Genomic DNA, 19,146 nt, shown 5'->3' with positions numbered 1-19,146 from the left:
TGATACGAGAATTCCACATCCTTACCGCTCTTACAGTGAAGAACCCCTTACGCACTTTCATAGGCGTGCGCACAGGGTGTGCCGGGTGTGCCTGGGCACACCCTAATCACCTAGGGCACATAGCATTATCACTGTGTTTGCCAGTGAGGAGATGGGAAAGATCTCCCTCGGACCTGCTCTGCTCTATTTCTCTTTGCCAGCAGGGAGAGTAATGTATCGGGGCCATGTACATGTAGGCAAACACATGCATGTGTATTTCAACTTTGGGGTGCACACCCTAATGCAATAGGCTGCGCACACCTATGCGCACTTTAAGGTTAAACCGCCTTTCCTCAAGTTTTAGTGAGTGGCCACGTGTCTTATTGTATCTCCTCTCTCTGAATAGTTAAATGCTGTTCCACTACAGACTGGGCCACACTCAATATTGCCAACCTACCAGATTAAAACGTACTGGCACAGTCAAATTTTTACTGGCATTGCCAAAAGTTACAAAATTAGTTTTAAGTGCACGTTTCAATATTTAGGCTACAAACAAGTACAATATGCAATTGGCAATGTGATTTAAGGTAGTTTTTAAGGCAAAAAAATGTCTTCTTTTATTTTCAATATAGTAAGCAAGTATCTCAGGGACAGGACTCAAGAGGGCAAGAAATTAGAATGGGCAGGAACACACACATGAAATTGACCCTCGTAGTGACACTGACAGCAGTGTACAGCAGCACAGATGATGATGACACCTCAACGACACGACACGTTTCATCCTGAGCCACAGTGACAGTCTCTGTCAATGCCAGGTGGTCCCTTAAGTCAGCTCCAGTCCAAACAGCACTGACAGACCTGCTCCAGGCTTGCCTTGCTCCTGTCCCGCAGACCTGCACACAAGGCTCTGGCCACTCCGCTTGGCTCCCTTGCACCATGACATCCCACAACACATTTAGGCACCGCCTTCACCAGACTCGCCCCCCGCTGGCGCCAACCAAAAACACTGTAGCAGGCACTCGGATGGTCTCAGCCAGCTCCAGACGAGAACTGGGCATGCGCAGTTCCGAGCCGAACATTACAGCCAGATTTCTTAAAGGCAAGCTTTTCCTATTACTGGCATTTACTAAACAATGAAGAGAGATAACAACGCTCAGGCTAGTCAAAATCCACGATTCAAGGTGGGTGCTGAACCTCGGCTCGCCACCAGGAGAAACATAAAAGAAGAAAATGGTCGCATACCACCACAGAATCCAATGAAGAAAAGTTCCTTTATTCACATAAGTGGTACAAGCAGAGGTGTATAGTAACTAAGTAGAACTACTTCACTACTGTACTTAAGTACCGAAAGGCGGTATCTGTACTTTCCTAGAGTAGAATTTTTTTCTCCTACTTCCACTTTTACTTCACTACATTTTTTCAATGATTTCAATACTTCTACTCCGATATTTTTTTTTGTGCTGCATAGTTAATTGTTACTATTATAAAAATTACCACTGCCAGAACAGTAGATGGCAGGTTTCATGAAGCTCAAAACATGTGTATTATCAGCGCATACGAAAATAAATGCTACTGTATGTATAAATAAAAGCTGCATTTGAAATAATAAAAAAACAATATGATGGTCAAACTTTTGACTTCTTTCTTTAATAACTACATAGCACAGTACTTGTACTTTTACTTTCAGTACTTGAGTAGCAATTTTTTTTCAAAACTACTGGTACTTTTACTTTCAGTACTTGAGTAGCAACATTTTTAAAAAAACTACTTGCAATACTTAAGTACAAAAAATGTTGAATACTTTAGTACTTCTACTCAAGTCACTTTTTGATTGAGCACTTCCACTTCTACTCAAGTCACTTTTTGATCGAGCACTTGTACTTTTACTCAAGTATGGGTTTCGAGTACTTTATACAACTCTGGGTACAAGGTACAGCAGAGTAAGATAGTAGACGCGTTTCACACGACTGCTTCATGCTTGTTCACTAACAAGTGCTAGTGAACAAGCACGTAGCAGTACCTACCCTGCTGTACCTTGTACCACTTATGTGAATAAAGGAAATTTTCTTCATTGGATTCCGTAGTGGTGTGCGACCATTTTCTTCTTTTATACTGGCATTTACTGCCAGAAAGAAAAGTGCCCATTTTTTGCTGGCTACCAGTAAAAAAAAAAAAAATGACAAGAATCTTAACAAATAGTTTACTAGGGAAAGCCTATTTTATTGTGCTCACTGTATTAAGCTGAGGTTTATTACTACTTTAAGTCTTTTAAGTAAAGGATATTGTTATGGAGAATAGTGGGGAGAGAATGGAGTACTGGAATAGTGAAGCAAAGAAAGGAGAAACATCTAAGGGACATTGATGGTGCAGCATAGTGAGAGGAAGAGCACAGAAGTCACAGGAAGATGACAGGGAGAAGAGCTGGAATGAAGGCACCAAACAAAATTGAGCGCTGTAGAAAGTGGGGAGTACAACTTGCAGGAAGTGATGAAGCCTGGAAAGTTGAAAAGTCTGGACATGGTCAGAGTTTCAGCAGAGTGCATGTGCATTTTGGCTATATTCTCCAATGGTGGCAGATTTTCACAGCACTTTAACCACGTGTCACAGTCTCTTTTAACGCTACATAGATAAGCAAATCATGAACAAAGTAAAACTTTACAAAACAGCTACATTTTATGAGACACGATAAAGATGACTGCTCTTTATGCAGCATCCTGCAGGTGTCACTCTCAGCCAAACTATACATGCCAAAAATTCTTCTTGGAAGCTGGCCAGGGTGCTATTCTCACAGGACGTATGTGGAGCAGCACTCTAAGGGTTACAAGTCAAAAGCAATTTCTGCAGTGTCTCAGCCTGCTCTGCAATTCTGTGATCTTGCGTCACATATCACAGATATCATAACCGACTAATACAAGTGGAAAGCCCTACTGATATCACTGGTTAAAATCTGATATTAATGTTATTCCTTTTTATTTGGAATTAATGTAATAATTGTCCTGACGTTCTAGTAGTTCATGTTCTTTTTTTTTTTTTAATATTCCCTGTTCTTGTCTTTTTTTTTTTTTTTTTACAACCTGAGCCTTAAAAAAGAAGTCCACCCTAACACTAATATCTCTGCATCTATAGACCTCCACGATCTAACACTAACCTATCTAGCCCTGTAAAGAAGAAATCAGTATACATACTTTTTTGATGCCGATCCGACCCAATCTCACGCTGAGCTGTCAGCCGCGGCTTTGCTGTGGAGACGGGTACAGAGGACACATCGGACAATGGAAGAACCGTAGTAAGTCTATGGGCGACATCACTCCCCATTTATTTCACAGCCGTTGTCACCCATGTCCTCTGCGCAGAGCTTCCGCCTCTGGAGACCGGATCGGATTGGCTTCAAAAAAGGTATGTACAGTAAACCCCCGTTATATCGCGGTTCAGTTTTTGCGGTCTCGGTATATTGCGTTTTTTTCTGTAGACCTATTAATATTATTTTACTAATTAAATCATTGTTAATTAAATATTTTTGTGTTTTACATTGCTCTTGCTCTGTCTCTCAGTATCTTTTATGCGTTTAAATGTGTTTCTATTGTTTTAAAAGTGTGTTTAAAGACCTTAAAATGCTTTTAAAAGTACAGTGAAAGTTAGAAAAACATGCCTAGAGTGTATTTAAATAGGGTCTTTCTATTTCACGGGTGGGTCCGGAAGGTAACCCCCGCGAGGGGGGTTTACTGTACACTGATTTTTTCTTTACAGGGCTAGATAGGTTAGTGTTATCTCGTGGAGGTCTGTAGTTCAGGGATTTTTGGTTTAGGGGCTTATACTTTAAACCAGGCATGTCCAACCTGCGGCCCGGGGGCCACATGCGGCCCGGAACCCCAGGCAATGCGGCCCACTACCCCCTGACCATTTTTCTTTTTTGCTGGGGAGGAAGGAAGTCGGGTCGGGGGCATGGCCACAGTGGCTTCCAACTAACGGTAGGCAAAGGCTGCCTCGGAGGGGGGGGGGGGGGGACGAGCATGTGCAGTGTTTCTGACTCCTACCACCATGAACACTTCAAATCACTGAAGTGCTCATGGTGGTTAGAGTGTTCCTTTAATATCTCTCAGAGGAAGTAAACCTCTGTATACTGATTCCATTTCATTTGATCATCCTCTAGTTGTGTCAAATTAGTGTGCGTCGGTGGGGGAAGGGTGCGGCGGCATTTTATTACTTATATACCTTAACTATAGTATATATTTTATATGCGGCCCGAGAAAATTTCTCTACACTCAACGTGGCCCAGAGAAGCCAAAAGGTTGGACACCCATGCTTTAAACCTTTATTATGTACATATCTGCTGTGTAAAGGTCACATTAATTAATTATTCTGTTTATATATGCAGGTCCTCTAAAATACCTGTACATCTTTATCACAGACTTTAATTCTACCTATATTTATGGGATTATTCAGTAAAGTACAATGAAACTATAAGATGCATTAATCTATAGCAACCACCCGTTAGGCCAAATGACTGCAATACATATCCTATATTCTGATTGCTACAGGTTATTACTATTTGTACTATCTTGATGTATAGAGCAAGTGATTCGACATCAGAGCATAACCTTGAGACCCCACTCCCTCGTTTCATAGCTCCATATCCTACTGGAGAAATCCTACGTTAAAGGGTAACTCCACTTTCGTGGAAAAATATAGGAAAAAATAGCATAAACAACTGCTATACAAGCCATCCTTTTATTCAATCTTACTAAAAATAACCTTTCCGTTTCAATTTGCAGTGCTATAATTTCCTGCAAAATTCAATGCAATACGGCAACCTGTCATTTCCTGCTTGTGTGATTGGGCTCAATGTTTTTCCAAGAGGCCTGAAGTAAGAAGCAAGTTAGATTTTAGGCCTTCTCTGCAGTTAGGCCTCCTCTGCAACAGGAATTTAATTTTTGATGACAGACTACCTAAGGCTCCATAGCTTCTAAATATAGCTTTTCTCATTAGAACACTGAGAGTGCACCAGCTGAACCAGTTCCTCCCATTTAGAATAACATTTCAAAAGACATGGCAAAACAAACAGCTATTTCCTCAGAGCAGAAACGGGCAGGAATCTGCAACTACATGTGTTACATTGATCACCCAGATTGGATGGCTTTTTTCTCAACAAAAACCTAGTTCTACCTATAGGTAGAAATAACCTAATCAAAATGAAATTTTTACCACTTTTTTTGTATATGTTTAGAAATTCCCCTGTATGGATCCCTGAATAAATCTTTAAAAAGATTGATCGCCTAATCAAAAATTTCCTGTGGCAGGGGCGAAATCCTAGAATTAAGCTACAAAAGCTTAAACAGCCATGGAAAAGAGGAGGGCTGGCGGTTCCGTATTTTTTCCGTTATTTCCTTGCTGGCCAGCTAGTGTTTGTTCATAGATGGCTGAATAGTCCAGAAGATGATGTGTCTGTAGACTTAGAGGCAGCCATTTTTGGGTCTTATGTGGGGACCTAGGGCATTATACAATCTTACTGATTCCATGAAGGCAACACTAGGAGCATGGGTAACAGTGGATAATATGGTTGAGAAGGGAGTAGGAGTAATTTCACCGCATGCGCCAATATGGAAGAACCCTCGTCTACCACATTTCTCTTTTTACATTGATCCGGGTATCTGGACGCAATATAATATAAAGACGGTGGGTGATATTGTAGGGGAAGGGGGATTCCTACAATTTGAGACCCTAAAGAACAGATTTATTCTTCCTAATTCTCATTTTTTTTCGATATTTACAACTTAGGCATGCCTTCCAGGCCCAATTTGATGCTACAGGGTTTTTAGATCCGAATAGGAGAAATGGAATCTCTTCTTAGAAAATTTCCCTTGGTTAAACCACTATCCAATATTTATAAAAATCTATTCAAGGATGGTTTGGAACACCTCGCTTGCTGCCGGGCAGCGTGGGAGATGGCGTTCCCACAATTGGATGGAGATGATTTTGAGGATGTATGGGATATTAACTTGTCTAGACTGGTCTCGTATAGAGACCAGCTTATTCAATATAAATTTTTACACAGGATCTATTATACCCCAGCTAAGCTGGCGAAATTATACCCCAGTCAGTGCCTAGATTGTTGGTGGTGTTCTGCCACCTATGCAGATTTTCGATCATATTTTTTGGAGATGCGATGAAATTCAGGTCTTTTGGAGGGGAGTAACAGACTGTATAGCAGTGGTGACAGATATCATATTACAGCCCGGAGTAGAGATATGCCTTCTGGTAATGGTGGATGGTTTTGCCCATAAAAAAGCTACCCGCACTCTCTTGACACTTCTTCTGTATTATGCAAGGAAATTAATAATACTTTCATGGAAAAAACCAAAACCTCCAACAGTACATGCTTGGAAAGGAATTATAAATAGGACACTTCCGCTTTATAAAAATACGTACATAAATAGGGGTTCATTGGATAAGTTTAATGAGGTTGGGGATGTTGGGTTTGTAGTGTATTTACAGTATCAGAAGAATTGGGAAGTATTTGAAGAGTAGTAGGGTGGGGGTTTTTGACTTACATTTGGTCAATGTATACAGACTTGGGAAGTGGAAGGAAAGGAAAGAAAAGGGGAAATTTATTTTTAGTATAAAATGTTTTTTTCTCTCTCCCCCTCTTCTCTTGGGGTGGGGTATGAATTGATGTATGTGTTGTTTGTTTCCCCATGGGGATTTGTATGTATGTATTAGGGTCCATTCACACTAGCGCAACTTGTCAGGCGACCAAGTCGCCTGACAAGTCGCGGTCGGTCGCTCGCCATTGATTAGCACAGGACCCGTTCTAATAGGAGCGACACAAGTCGCTCCGACTTAGAAAAAGGGTCCTGTACTACTTTGGGGCGACCTGGAGGCGACTTGCATTCACTTCAATTATATGAAGTCCGTGCAAGTCGCGGTGCACGCTGTGCACCGCGACTTCACAGGTCACCCCTGGAAGTCGGATTGCGCCAATCTGAATGGGCTCTTAATGTTATTTGTATTGAAATCAATAAAAAAACAAGTTAAAAAAAATCAAAAAACAAAAATGTAGTTGCTCTTGAAAGAGGAGCTCCAGTCATTCTGTGTAGCAAACACTGTAGCTGCTGACTTTTAATAAACAGACACTCACCTGTCTCAGGATCGGGCGATGTGTTCACCTGAGCCGTCCCTTCCCTCCAACTTCTGTCTCCAGCACCAGCATCTCAACTGTGGGCAGCCCGCTGTGACCGCTTGCAGCTTCACAGCTGGATGCCCACTGTGAACCAAGCTGCGCATTGTGAATGGCCCCACAGACATGTGGGACCTGTGATGTGTCCCAGATGACTGTGGGGTGGGAGAGGGAGAGGAGAATTGTCAAAACCAGGTACCCGCCCCCCCCCCCACCCCAAAAAAAAGTGGGAAGAGGAGGAGGGAGGAGCAGATTTTCTTAAAGCCAATCTCCTGGTAGATAAAAAACACCAGGTATGCATTCATTAAAAAATTCTCATGCATGTTTTAAAACAGTTGGTGCAAGTACAGTTAGATTTAGCATACGTCCCTGTAGAGTGGATGTCAGAATGGGAGAGGGAGAAGCAGAACAGGGAGGCAGTCAAATGTGGGGCTCAAATCCTAAAATCGAACATTGCTAACAGGGGGACAGAAAAGTGTAACAGATAGATATACACATCAGTATGCTGTTTCTCCTTTACTGTCCAGTGACAGGCTAGGACAGACAGGGACAATACCTAATTGGATTGTTTAAAGTGACTATCTCCTAGAAATAAAAATCATCCTGTAAAAGAAGAGAATCCACATCTAATCAATCAATAACAATGAAAGGTGCGCTCTGAACTAAGAGTCATTGTTAAAGGTCTATTAATTCATCCAGTTCTAAAGCAGTCCACTAGAACCTTTGTCCTCCAACAAGTTTCCCTTAATAATGAGCATATTTGTAGCACTCTAGGTTTTCTATTGAAAATCGTTAGAAGGGGGAGGTCTGGATGGACTGCTTTTGCACCGGATGGATTTATTGTGAAGTGCAGCTTTCCTTTTTACTTGATTGATTAGCTGAAAGAGATGACAGACTGTTGGAACAGCCAACATCCGCAGTTGAGAGTGTGCGAGCAGGTGATTTGCAGTGTATCACTGGGTTATTAGAGTCAACATTTACTTGTCCTACCACCGTGCCTCTCATCTTCATTCCCATGCAGAGCTATTCCTCTATATCTGGGGTCGGCAACCCATTGATTATTATCTACTTGTAGATTGAGGGAAGCCGACAGGTAGATCATGATCAGTTTTGTACCCAGCTGTTCCCCCAGTGTCTGCCGCCACCTCTCTCCCTTTACTAGCAGAGCAGAGTGAGAGGCAAAACAGTGCTGGATGGAAGACGGGAGATGCTTTATTTACTTTGTAAGTTAATCAGCAGGTGATTGGTTGCTAGGCAACCAATCATTAGCTTGTTAACATGAAAAGTTAACTAAAGCAGCTCCCGGTTTCCGCCCTGTAGAAGAGAGCTACCTACAGCTGTGTTGTGAACACTACTTTGGGGGGCAAAAGAGAAAACACCTGTAGAGGGGCAGAGGACACTACTGGAGGGGGAGAAGCAGAGGATAGTGCTATGGAAAGGGGGGGGGGCAGAGGAGAGGACACTACTGTGGGGAGGGGGGTTGCAGAGGACACTGCTATGGGGGGGCACTACAGAGGGGGTCAGAGGGCGCTACTGTGGGTGGGGGATGGGTTTGCAGAGGACACTGCTATTGGGGGGGGGGCTCTACATAGGGGGAAAGGACACTACTGTGGGGGGTGGCAGAGGACACTGCTATGAGGTGATAGAGAGCACTATAGGGTGGGGGCAGGGGACACTACTGTGTGAGGAGGGGGGGGGGGGGTTGCAGAGGACACTGCTATGGGGGGCACTACAGGGAGGGGCAGATGACACTGCTATGTATGGGGGGCAGATGGCACTACAGAGGGGGGAAGGGGCAGAGGGCACTACTGTGAGGGGGGGTGCAGAAGACAGTGCTATGGGGGGGGGGGTGGCAGAAAAAAACGCTATAGGGGGGCAGAGGGCACTAAAGTGGGATGAGGGGGGCAGAGGACACTTCTTTGGGGGGGGGCAGAAAACACTACTGTTGGGGGAATTCAGAGGACACTACTGTGTGTGGGAGGGCAGAAGACATAACCATGTGTGTGTGTAGAGAGGGGGGGGGGGCAGAGAACACTACAGTGGGGGGGGCATAGTATATTACTGGGGGGATAATGTGAAAGTGGGTGAGGACACTGCTGTGCATATGTGTGTGTTTGTGTGTGGGGCGGGTGGCAGAGAATACTACTTTGGGGGAAAGTGATGTGAAGTGGGGCATAAGACACTACTGTGACACAACATGTGTTTTTATCGGAGGCTATATTTTTATTTTTTTTAAGGGTGATAACGACAACGCCCCCCCCCCCCCCCCACGTGGATCTTTGATTTCATACATGTTATCCAGGTAGATCCCAATCGCTGAAAGATTGCCTTCCCCTGTTCTATAGAATCTTCAAAATTTGACACACTTCTGGGTGTCCAGATTAGCTGTGGTGTCATAAGCTGGCAAAAGATGACTCAGTGGGCTGAACGAAAAAAAACAAAAGAAAAATAGACATTCCTTTATCCACACAAATGAGGTGGTGGAGGATCCTTCCCCTCTGTGACATTGTATTCTGACAGCAGGATGCTCCGCTGTCACTATACACTAACCATCAATTGGCTGCAGTCAGCTGACTGAGAAAAATTTTCCAACAAGCCCGTTTGGCAAAAGCCTAACTAAAGATCAACTTCTGTTGAACAGGCACAGCCATGTATGGACTGAAATTCAGCCAGTCTCTGCTGAACCTGAGGAATTTCAATCCATTTATGGCAAACTAGGGCTGTGTCAGGAATGAAAAGACAGAAATACAAACCTTTGACAGGTAAAACAGTATCGAAACAGTGCATATATTTCATGTATGTATTTCGTTTTAGAGTTTGGCTTTAAATCTGCTTTTTAAATTGTCCAGGTCTGTCTAAGCAGGATCCCATTTGAAATTCTAACTGTACCTATAAGCACTAAGCAGGGGACAACCCTCTAGTCACCATCTGAGCTTACTATTCTGCTTTGCCAGGTTAAACAGAACACAGCTAGGTGCACAGCTTGTTGTCTCACTATGACACAGTGTTCTAGCTGCCAAATGCATGAATAACCTGTTCAAAGGTCTCTGTTGCATGCACCACAAAGCAAAGATGTGCCTAATTTAAAGCTGCTTGTTTTTTTTATGTGCTTATATCAACTAAGTAAGATAACTTCTTGGCTTTGGGAATGTAAGCAGGCATTTAATCCTTGGACCAACACATTCCACAATAAAAATGGTTTTGGCTCAATTGCGCAACAGCCTGGCATTATAAAAAATAACTGCAACCAGTAGAGTGTATATAAGCTCAGCCTCCCTGTTTTTGGCTAGTATTGTCACTAATGAATCTGTACAGAGATGAAAGCTATGTGTACCTGAGCTGAGGGCCCATTAGGTGAAGTGAAAACCCTTGTCTAATGGTTACCCTGATCTCAAATTCCTCACCTTGCCACGTGATAGAAACAACTGCATCTGACAATTAGTGGGATAGGGAAAGTTTGCAACTGTGTGTTGTCAGCCATAGCTCTATGTTCCCCTTACGTGAGATAAATGGTCCTTTTTCAGCGGGTGTGACAGAACCACAGAACTTACTAATGAAATGCACAGCATTGCTTTTCTTTGCTGTGAGAAATGTTCTGATTAGATGATGTATATGGAGTCATTGTGTAGTCTGCCAGCCTGCTCTAACATCAGCCTGGCAGATGACATTGTAACAAATGTTACCGCATTTGTCACACTTTAAATGCTGTACTTCTAAGTCATGTGTCATGAAAAAAAAAATACAGCCCTAATTGCAATAGATAACCTAAAGCACCAAATCTCTGGATAAAATACTAGATGTGCAAATGGATTTGGGTTGCTACCTACAGTATATATTTACCATGTTAATCTCCTTAGCTCTGGTTGTTTTAGTTGTTACTTCAACATGATGGATTTTTTCTGAGCATTCTAGAGTAAGGACGAAAGATTTATGAGCTTGCGCTCTCCCTGGGGCTACTAATGCAGCAAAGGAGGCATACGCCACCAGCTTCCCACACCAACATGCCTGGCTTACTCTATCTTATGCAGACATAAAGCAAACTGAGGACTGGGCTTCCCTGATATTAACCCACAACAGTGTTGGGGGTAACTAGTTACAAAGTAACTGATTACAGTAACTACATTACTTTTTTTGGTAACAAAGTAATGTAACTAGTTACAATACTAATACTGGTAACTACACTACTTTACTAGGCTATAGGAGGTAACTACACTACTTTACTAGGCTATAGGAACACGCTTTTCTGCTTTACCCAAGCCGTGCAATACAATCGTTATTTCGAAGAATAGAGAGGGATGACATTTATGACTTTTTGTTGCACTTTATGTTTTATTCTGTTTTTTCAGGTTTTGTTCTCATGTTTCCCAAAGCCTGTGTTTATACAATAAACTCTATGCAGAAAGAGTGTCATGTATCTTCTTCTACACAGTCAATTAAGAAAGAGGAAAGTAAAGTAATAAGTAGTGAAGTTACTTTTCAAATGCAGTAACTAGTAAAGTAATCTGGTTACAACGTACAGAAGTAACTAGTAAGACCATTTTCACACGGTCCGCCTCCGTAGGCGGATCCGGGTTGCTCAGCGGGGATCGATCCATGATCCCCGCTGAGCCGGCGGATGACAGCTCCGTCTCTGCTTGCAGAGCGGAGAGGGAGGTGTCTCAGCCCCCGCTGCCCTCTATGGGGGATCTGATCCGATCACTGAACGGATGGAAAAATAGGGTTTCCATCCGTCCAGATTTCACGGACAGGAACGGATACGGATGCCAGCGGGTGTCAGCGGAGGTGTCTCTGCTGACACCCGCTGCCTCATAGAGCTGCATGGAGGATCCGATCAGATCCGCCTAAAAAACTGACAGGCGGATCTGATCGGATCGCCCGTGTGAAAGGGCCCTTACTAGTAACTAGTTACATTTTTTGAGTAACTACCCCAACACTGACCCACAAGCAGGCAACGATGTACCAGTATGTCTCTTTGCCTGAATAAGCTGCACATCCACAGTATATTGAGGGTGGTCTACAAGTGGTTAAGCATGTAAAACTATGATATAAAGCATTATGGGGGGGTCTTGTATATGAACACTACATATTGACAGTAACCTGCACCTAAGAGTTTCATAACTCTACAACGGGACAGTAGGGAGGTTGAGGCCTTTCTGTACTATCAACAATTTTTAAGGAGTAATACATCCAGCCAGACCAAATGTCTTGGAATTTATCCTGTTTATGTCTCTGCTTTCATTATTCTATCTACTTTCAGTCTTGGATCCTTGACTGAAAACAATAGGGGTGTTTACCTCCACTTTAATATGCTAGTTGTCTAGCTGTTATGCTGCCTTTCTGGATTTAACTTTCTGAATCATTGACCCAGAGCAAGTATGTAGATTGGAAAACTCATAAAAAATCTTTATATAGCTTTATATCATACTTGTAGGCCAGTGACTCAAAGTACTGAAAAACGGGGGTCAATGTGGCAGCCAAGCATTTTCAGACATAGGTCAGCAATAGTAACAATAGCAATAGCCAATAGTACAATAGCAATAGCAACATCCTCTATACCTCTTGTGACAGGTTTACTTAAAATGTGAACCAGAGTGATTGTATCCAATGATTGGGCCTTCAGTTGGTAGTCATTCTTTAGAGTGATTACAGCACCGGAAGCCCGCTTTGTGTTCCTTCCCACAATGATATTTATTTCTTGTGTTTATTCAATGTTGCCTATTTTCTAGCACTTTTGCCTATTTGTCTATGAATGTTGTTTAAATATTTTACAAATCAGAATTTATGTTTCCCAGTTCTTTGAAGGCATCATTCAATGCTAGCTTTATACATAATGCCTAATCTGACATAACTAGATGAGTGTGATGGTTTACCTCCAGGATAAATTCCTCTTGTTCCACTTGGTCACCATCTGGATGTTCCGCTTCCTCCTTGTGGCCTCTGATTGGGACAGGTCAGGCAAAGAACAACGAGGGGTTTTCATTAGTTCCAAGGTGGCCTCATCTGTGTAATAGAGGACAAAGCTTTCTCTTAGTATTTAATCCTCTTTCATGATTTCTTGTCAGCCCATTTGTGAGAACACTTATTATAAGGCACTCAAGCTAAAAGGAGGTACAGGAACTTTCTTTTCTATTTGTTTCACTCTGAATGAGTTTACATTTCCTGTGTTAAAAAAGAATTCTGGGTGAAAGCAAGTGCAGGCAAACTAAGGATATGAACTATGTAGTGAATATTGGTCTGGATTCTTAATATGTAGTACAATTAGAATTTATAAACACAAAAGCATTCAGGGAAACAAAAAGTACTAGTAAAATACACAGTTAAAAAACAGGCATGGGCTGCACTACACTGATAATTTGTGTCTCTTGTTATTGAGCAATTTACCACTTGTAGTCAATCACCTCAACAGAAACACATTGATTTCAATGCATTTTAGATAGGGCGACTGACAACACAAGGTTAAATTGCTTTAAGAGAATAAAATTGATAACCTGACAAATTGACCTTAATGGTGAGAAAAAGCGTGGGAGGGCTTGCAATTAGAGGCTCCTGGTGCCAGTTTACTGGAGAAGAACCACCGCAATCAAATAGGTTTCCCAACCTGTCCAATTGCTTTCTTCCCCTGACAACCACTACTTGGCAGTATTGGATACTTGGTCATGCCTATATCTGTCCTTACCCTTTCACAAGAATAATTACAAAAGTCAGAGTGATATGTTAATTTAAAATGGCTGTGTCTCTGTCCGGTAGCTCAGGATTTCTGGGCCGCTGTTGTGCTCTGTGTCACTTAGATTACCTCTGTGCTAGTGCCTATGGCAGTGCCAACTTGCCTACTTGGTCTAGTGGAGAGCCTGGTGCCAACTAGGGCTCAGTGCACCTTGCTTAGCCTACTTCTTTTCTATGCTTGCAATGCGCTGATCCTCTATTGGAAAAAGCCAAGGACACCTTTATTGGAAGGGACTGGTGAATAAAGTGACTCACATATTTGAGCAGGGGCTGACCAAAGAAGTTTGATAATGTTTAAAAGATCTGGTTGGAGAGCCCTGCCTCTGTTGCATAAGGCAGTCCTAGTAATGGGTACTCGGGAAGACTGGATGAAAGGTGATGAATAATAGTTACACCTTGCTCTAAAAAGTTTTTCTAAGTACTGGGGATTTACTTAGGCCTGATTATTACATAACAGGTACATGAATGTGTGACTAATGACATCATTATCCTAGAGGCTGCAAAATGTTTTACTGTATATATTATGGATCTGGTTATTCTTACCCCCTCTGGGGGACTTACATCGGGGAAAGTGGAGTTGCCTGCCGGATGGTGAGCCTCGACTAGGAGGGAATGGCGGGGGGGGGGGGGGGTGCTCAAGAAGTTTTTTCTATTGTTTATTTCTGCCCTGTGTGGCAAAGTGGTTTTGTTATGGGTTTTGCATAAGACAATAAAAAGAAATTGACTTATCTTACCACCACATAACTGATATGAATCACTGACTGTAAAAATTTACCATGATTTCTATCAATTTCCCTTTACACAAAACAGATCTGTATGAATACAGAACAGACACCTTTTTTCCTTACAGTACATGTATCAAACAGAATAATCTATACCTGCCCTTGTCATGTAGTAGACAGCTCAAAGAACATTGTCTTAATATATTCAGAATCAGAAGAACCACTATATTGCAATACACCCACGTGGTAGGCTCCCAAATGAATTTCATCAAACATTGTAAGCCAACTGGGCACAATTCCATGCATGTACTTTCGTCTGTTTCCCCTGGGTCTGCAGTTGCTCTTCCCCATCAGCATGTCACCTGTGATAAACCAGTGATGACAGCAGTGGCCATCAGTGTACAAAAATAGTTTAGAATAACTAACAAAAGCCTTTTACGATAAGAAACACACTTCCTCCTATGTGGCAACTACTTTTCCAACAAGACGAGGGTGCGTCAACCCATGCACTTATGGCTACTAGACTAAAATGTAACCTTTATTAGGATTTTATTAAAACGTATATCAAATACTGTGTGTGTTTTTACTTATAGGGAGGGGCTGAAAAATGGCTCCAAAAAGCTAGAAAATAGAGGTGTTATACCAATATTGTTGCAGCTAACCTAAAAAGCAAACTGCAGTACCAAAAAGTGTGCTACAGAAGAGGGTCCACTTGGAACATGCTAAAGATCAGAAAACAAAGATCTATATTCCTGTATGACCCAGAGTGAAAGGGGAGATATTAAGGTTTTGCCTCAGTACTATGCAGGAAAAAAAGAAGGGTGCCAAACCGGAACCACCCTATCATTGCCAAATTCTTTGCAAGCTGGCACCTATCACTTTGGTTAATTTAGATTGGGAGACACCAATAGATTGAATGTGGAGATCTCAAAGACGTAAGTCAATCGCTGGTTGTACATTCAAATTTAACATGGTCTCTATCAATTTCCCTTTAAACAAAACAGATATGTATAAATACAGAACAGACATCCTTTTTCCTTACAGTACATGTATCAAACTGAATAATCTATACCTGCCCTTGTCATGTAGTAGACAGCTCAAAGAGCATCGTCATAATAAATTTAGAATCAGAAGAACCACTATATTCCAATACACCCAAGTGGTAGGTTCCCAAATGAATTTCTTCAAACATTCTAAGCCAGTTGGGTACAAATTCATGCATGTACTTTTGCTTGTTTCCCCTGGGTCTGCAGTTACTCTTTCCCATCAGCATGTCACCCGTGATAAACCAGTGATGACAGCAGTGTCCATCAGTGTACGAAAATGATTTAAAACATTTCCTGGCACTGCAAGTCCTCCCTGCTGTTTGTGGCTGATGTGCTGGTGTTTACAACAAAACTCATTGTGAGTCATGGATTATATTCTCAGCAAAAGCCTACTGACAATCAATGCTCTTAAAAGAATTGTTCATTTGTTTTACACATTACAAAAGATTACATTCTCTAATTTAAAAATTATTCTGCAGGTAGGCAAGTTAAAGCTGATGTCCATGTTTCATGTCACTTTAACCACTTCAGGATCGGAAGGTTTTACCCCCTTAATGACCAAGCCATTTTTTGCGATTCGGCACTGTGTTACTTTAATGTAAAATTGCGCGGTCTTGCGACGCTGTACCCAAATACAATTGATGTCCTTTTTTTCCCCACAAACAGAGCTTTCTTTTGGTGGTATTTGATCACCTCTGCGGTTTTTAGATTTTGCGCTATAAACAAAAAAAAGAGCGAAAGGTTTGAAAAAAAAAAAACACCATATTTTTTACTTTCTGCTATAAAACATTCCCAATAAAAAATTTTTAAAAATGTAATTTTTTTTATCAGTTTAGGCCAATATGTATTCTGCTACATAGTTTTGGTAAAAAAAATCCCGAAAAGCATATTTTAATTGGTTTGCGCAAAAGTTATAGCGTTTTTCAAACTACAGGATAGATTTTTGGACTTTTTATTTATTATTTTTTTTTTTAATAGTAATGGCGGTGATCTGTGATTTTTAGCGGGACTGCGACATTGCAGCGGACAGATCGGATCCCTAAATTACATTTTTGACACTTTTTGGGGACCAGTGATACTAATACAGTAACCAGTGCTAAATAATATGCACTGTTACTGTATAAATGACACTGACAGGGAAGGGGTTAATACTGGGGGTAATCAAAGGGGTTAAATGTATGCTTAATATTCTTACTGACTGTGTTTGTGGGGTGTGGGGGGTTCTGTGACAGGCACAGACAGATCGCAGTTTCAGCTTAGCTGAAACTGCTGATCTGTCCCTGCCTGTCTGACAGAAGATCCGCCTGCGTTGTTTACATAAGCAGGCGGGTCTTCTCTCGGTTCGTCGGATGATTGTGGGAGGGCAGCAGCAATGACCACCGCTCCTCCCGTGGCCCGCTTGCCGCTGTGTCTAAACACATGCATTCCAGTCACGTAGTACTACGTGACTGAATGCAGCCGAGCCTCCCTGCCGCAGAAATATTACGGTGGGCGGTCGGCAAGCGGTTAAATAGTTCATTTGGACCAAGCTGGTCCAAACAAACTATTTGCTTCACTAAGTGCTGCCGTGTCTCTAAGCATGTATGTATAGCATGTAACTTTAACTACATACATTACACACTGTTGGGTTCTGGTTGTGAGACAAAGACTGCCCCCCCTCCCCCTTCCTGGCTTGCCAGGCTGCATGCTCAGGTAAGAATCTGGTAAGGATTTTTTTGGGGGGGGGGGGTGGGCCCATGCTGTTTTTTTTTTTTAAACATTTTTGTATTTCCGGCAATAAACTTTAGTAAAAAAATAAAATAAATTTATAAGTGGACTTCTAATGGGATTCACATGCTTTGGTAACCCTATCACAATGAAAAGTCAATAAAAAGGTGTCGATTTACAATGCAGAATTAGCACTGTTTATGTAACAAGGTTCATAATCCTTACCTTTGAGACGGAGCAATTGGCTATAATGCCGATTAAATGTACATTCATACAGGGCATATTGATGTATAAAGGTTGATTTATTTCATAAGTTTGAATTTAATAGCTTAGCCAACTGTGATTAGACCAATGTTCTATTGTATATTTTTCACCATAGAGATAAACAGTGGGAAAAACACAATGCATAATGGAAGTTCCCCCGTATACTCGTATTGAATTTGTACGAAAATGGAAATGGAAGTCAGACAGCTGCTGCGTTCTCCAGCAAACATCAAAGGGAAACAACTACACAATTGTAAATGTATAATTAATAATTAAGAGGGATTCAGTCTTAAGGGAATTGTTCGAAAAGGAAATTTTTCTGAACAGCTGCTGCATAATCCTTCTACAAAGTACTTAAGAAAAGAAAATATGTATTGAGATATTTACAGTGCTGGGATTAAAACTAGTTGTGTCCATTCATCCTAATTACAAAAACAGGATTACGCCAGCAGTTAATTGCAAATTTGTACTACATTGGTTTGGGGCTTAAAGGCATTAGTTTGCCCTTTACCCTGTCGTTCTTGACCATGTTTAGCTCAGTTTCTCAATGTACTACAAGTATTCAGGCTTCCCTGCTTGATAAATGGACAGTTGTCAATGATCACCCTAACCCCCCCCAAAAAAAATTAATAAAAAGTTAAAGCCCTATGACAATCCTTATCATCATTGCAATTGGTGAACTGTTGTCTGGTTCTCATCTATCACAGATTTAGAGTTTAAAGGGCTGTGTAACTGTACAGGAATAAATCAAGCTCAAATGATGAGGGAATTAATATGAAAGATAATTGTACTGTATATAATATGTGCCATGTACTACATATACTTCACAGAAGTACCATTTACATAGTCTTACCGAACAGTAAAGGAGCTTTAAACAAGACATCCCTGACTTCTCTACCTGCTTTTAAAGCTAAGTTTTTCATTCCGCAAAGACCAAGATGACAACAAAGACTCTAAAGTTGTGCTAGAGTCAGTTGGGTTCATTCACACAGGTGGCTGGAAGGCATTCAGAAGGCAATTATGTCCATTTTTTTTAAGAGCCAAATGGGAATTTTAGAAATTTTATATAGGCCACTCCCGATGACGTCATTGTGATGAAACGCGTAGGGTGGACCCACGAGCGTCATTGCATCACTTCATGCTACTTCCAGTTGCGAGCCGTGAAGCGCACGGGACCCGGACTTCCTACCATACAAACGCTGATTGTTTACTGAATAAATGTAAGTTTATCTACTTTACTAAATAAATATATCTGTAAACTGGTACACTATGGGCTGTTGCATTTATCTTTATATGGAAATGAGCCAAGGAGAGGAGAGACAATGGGATAACTGACCACGGTTCTCTGAGCGACTGATCCAGTTACATTTACCTTCTTGAGAGGCTTAAGATCCCCCTGTGGGGATTGATTTCCGGTGAGTCTGGGACCATTGGGGAGCACGATTTTGTGAACACCATTGGCACCACGGATCACTTTGCAATATTGTGAAGAGTACAAGTCACTTTATTTGTAACACTTATATGGACTACT

The 19,146-nt window shown here is 41.6% G+C and overlaps 1 protein-coding gene across 2 annotated transcripts in view; it reads right to left on the bottom strand.

Annotated features, from left to right (window-relative positions):
• MMP17 (matrix metallopeptidase 17) overlaps window positions 1-19,146 on the bottom strand; it is a 250,024-nt gene that overhangs the window by 74,496 nt on the left and 156,382 nt on the right. For both annotated transcript variants that reach the window (XM_082244217.1, XM_082244218.1), the window contains exon 3: window positions 13,024-13,153. In XM_082244217.1, the coding sequence (XP_082100343.1) occupies window positions 13,024-13,153 (130 nt within the window). The remainder of the gene's footprint in view (window positions 1-13,023; window positions 13,154-19,146) is intronic.

The sequence above is a fragment of the Pelophylax lessonae genome (assembly GCF_965119305.1).
Source record: "Pelophylax lessonae genome assembly, chromosome: 1".
In the NCBI taxonomy this organism is placed as follows: Eukaryota; Metazoa; Chordata; class Amphibia; order Anura; family Ranidae; genus Pelophylax; species Pelophylax lessonae.
Note: the sequence above shows the minus strand (reverse complement) of the source record. Positions and strands in the feature narration are given on the sequence as shown.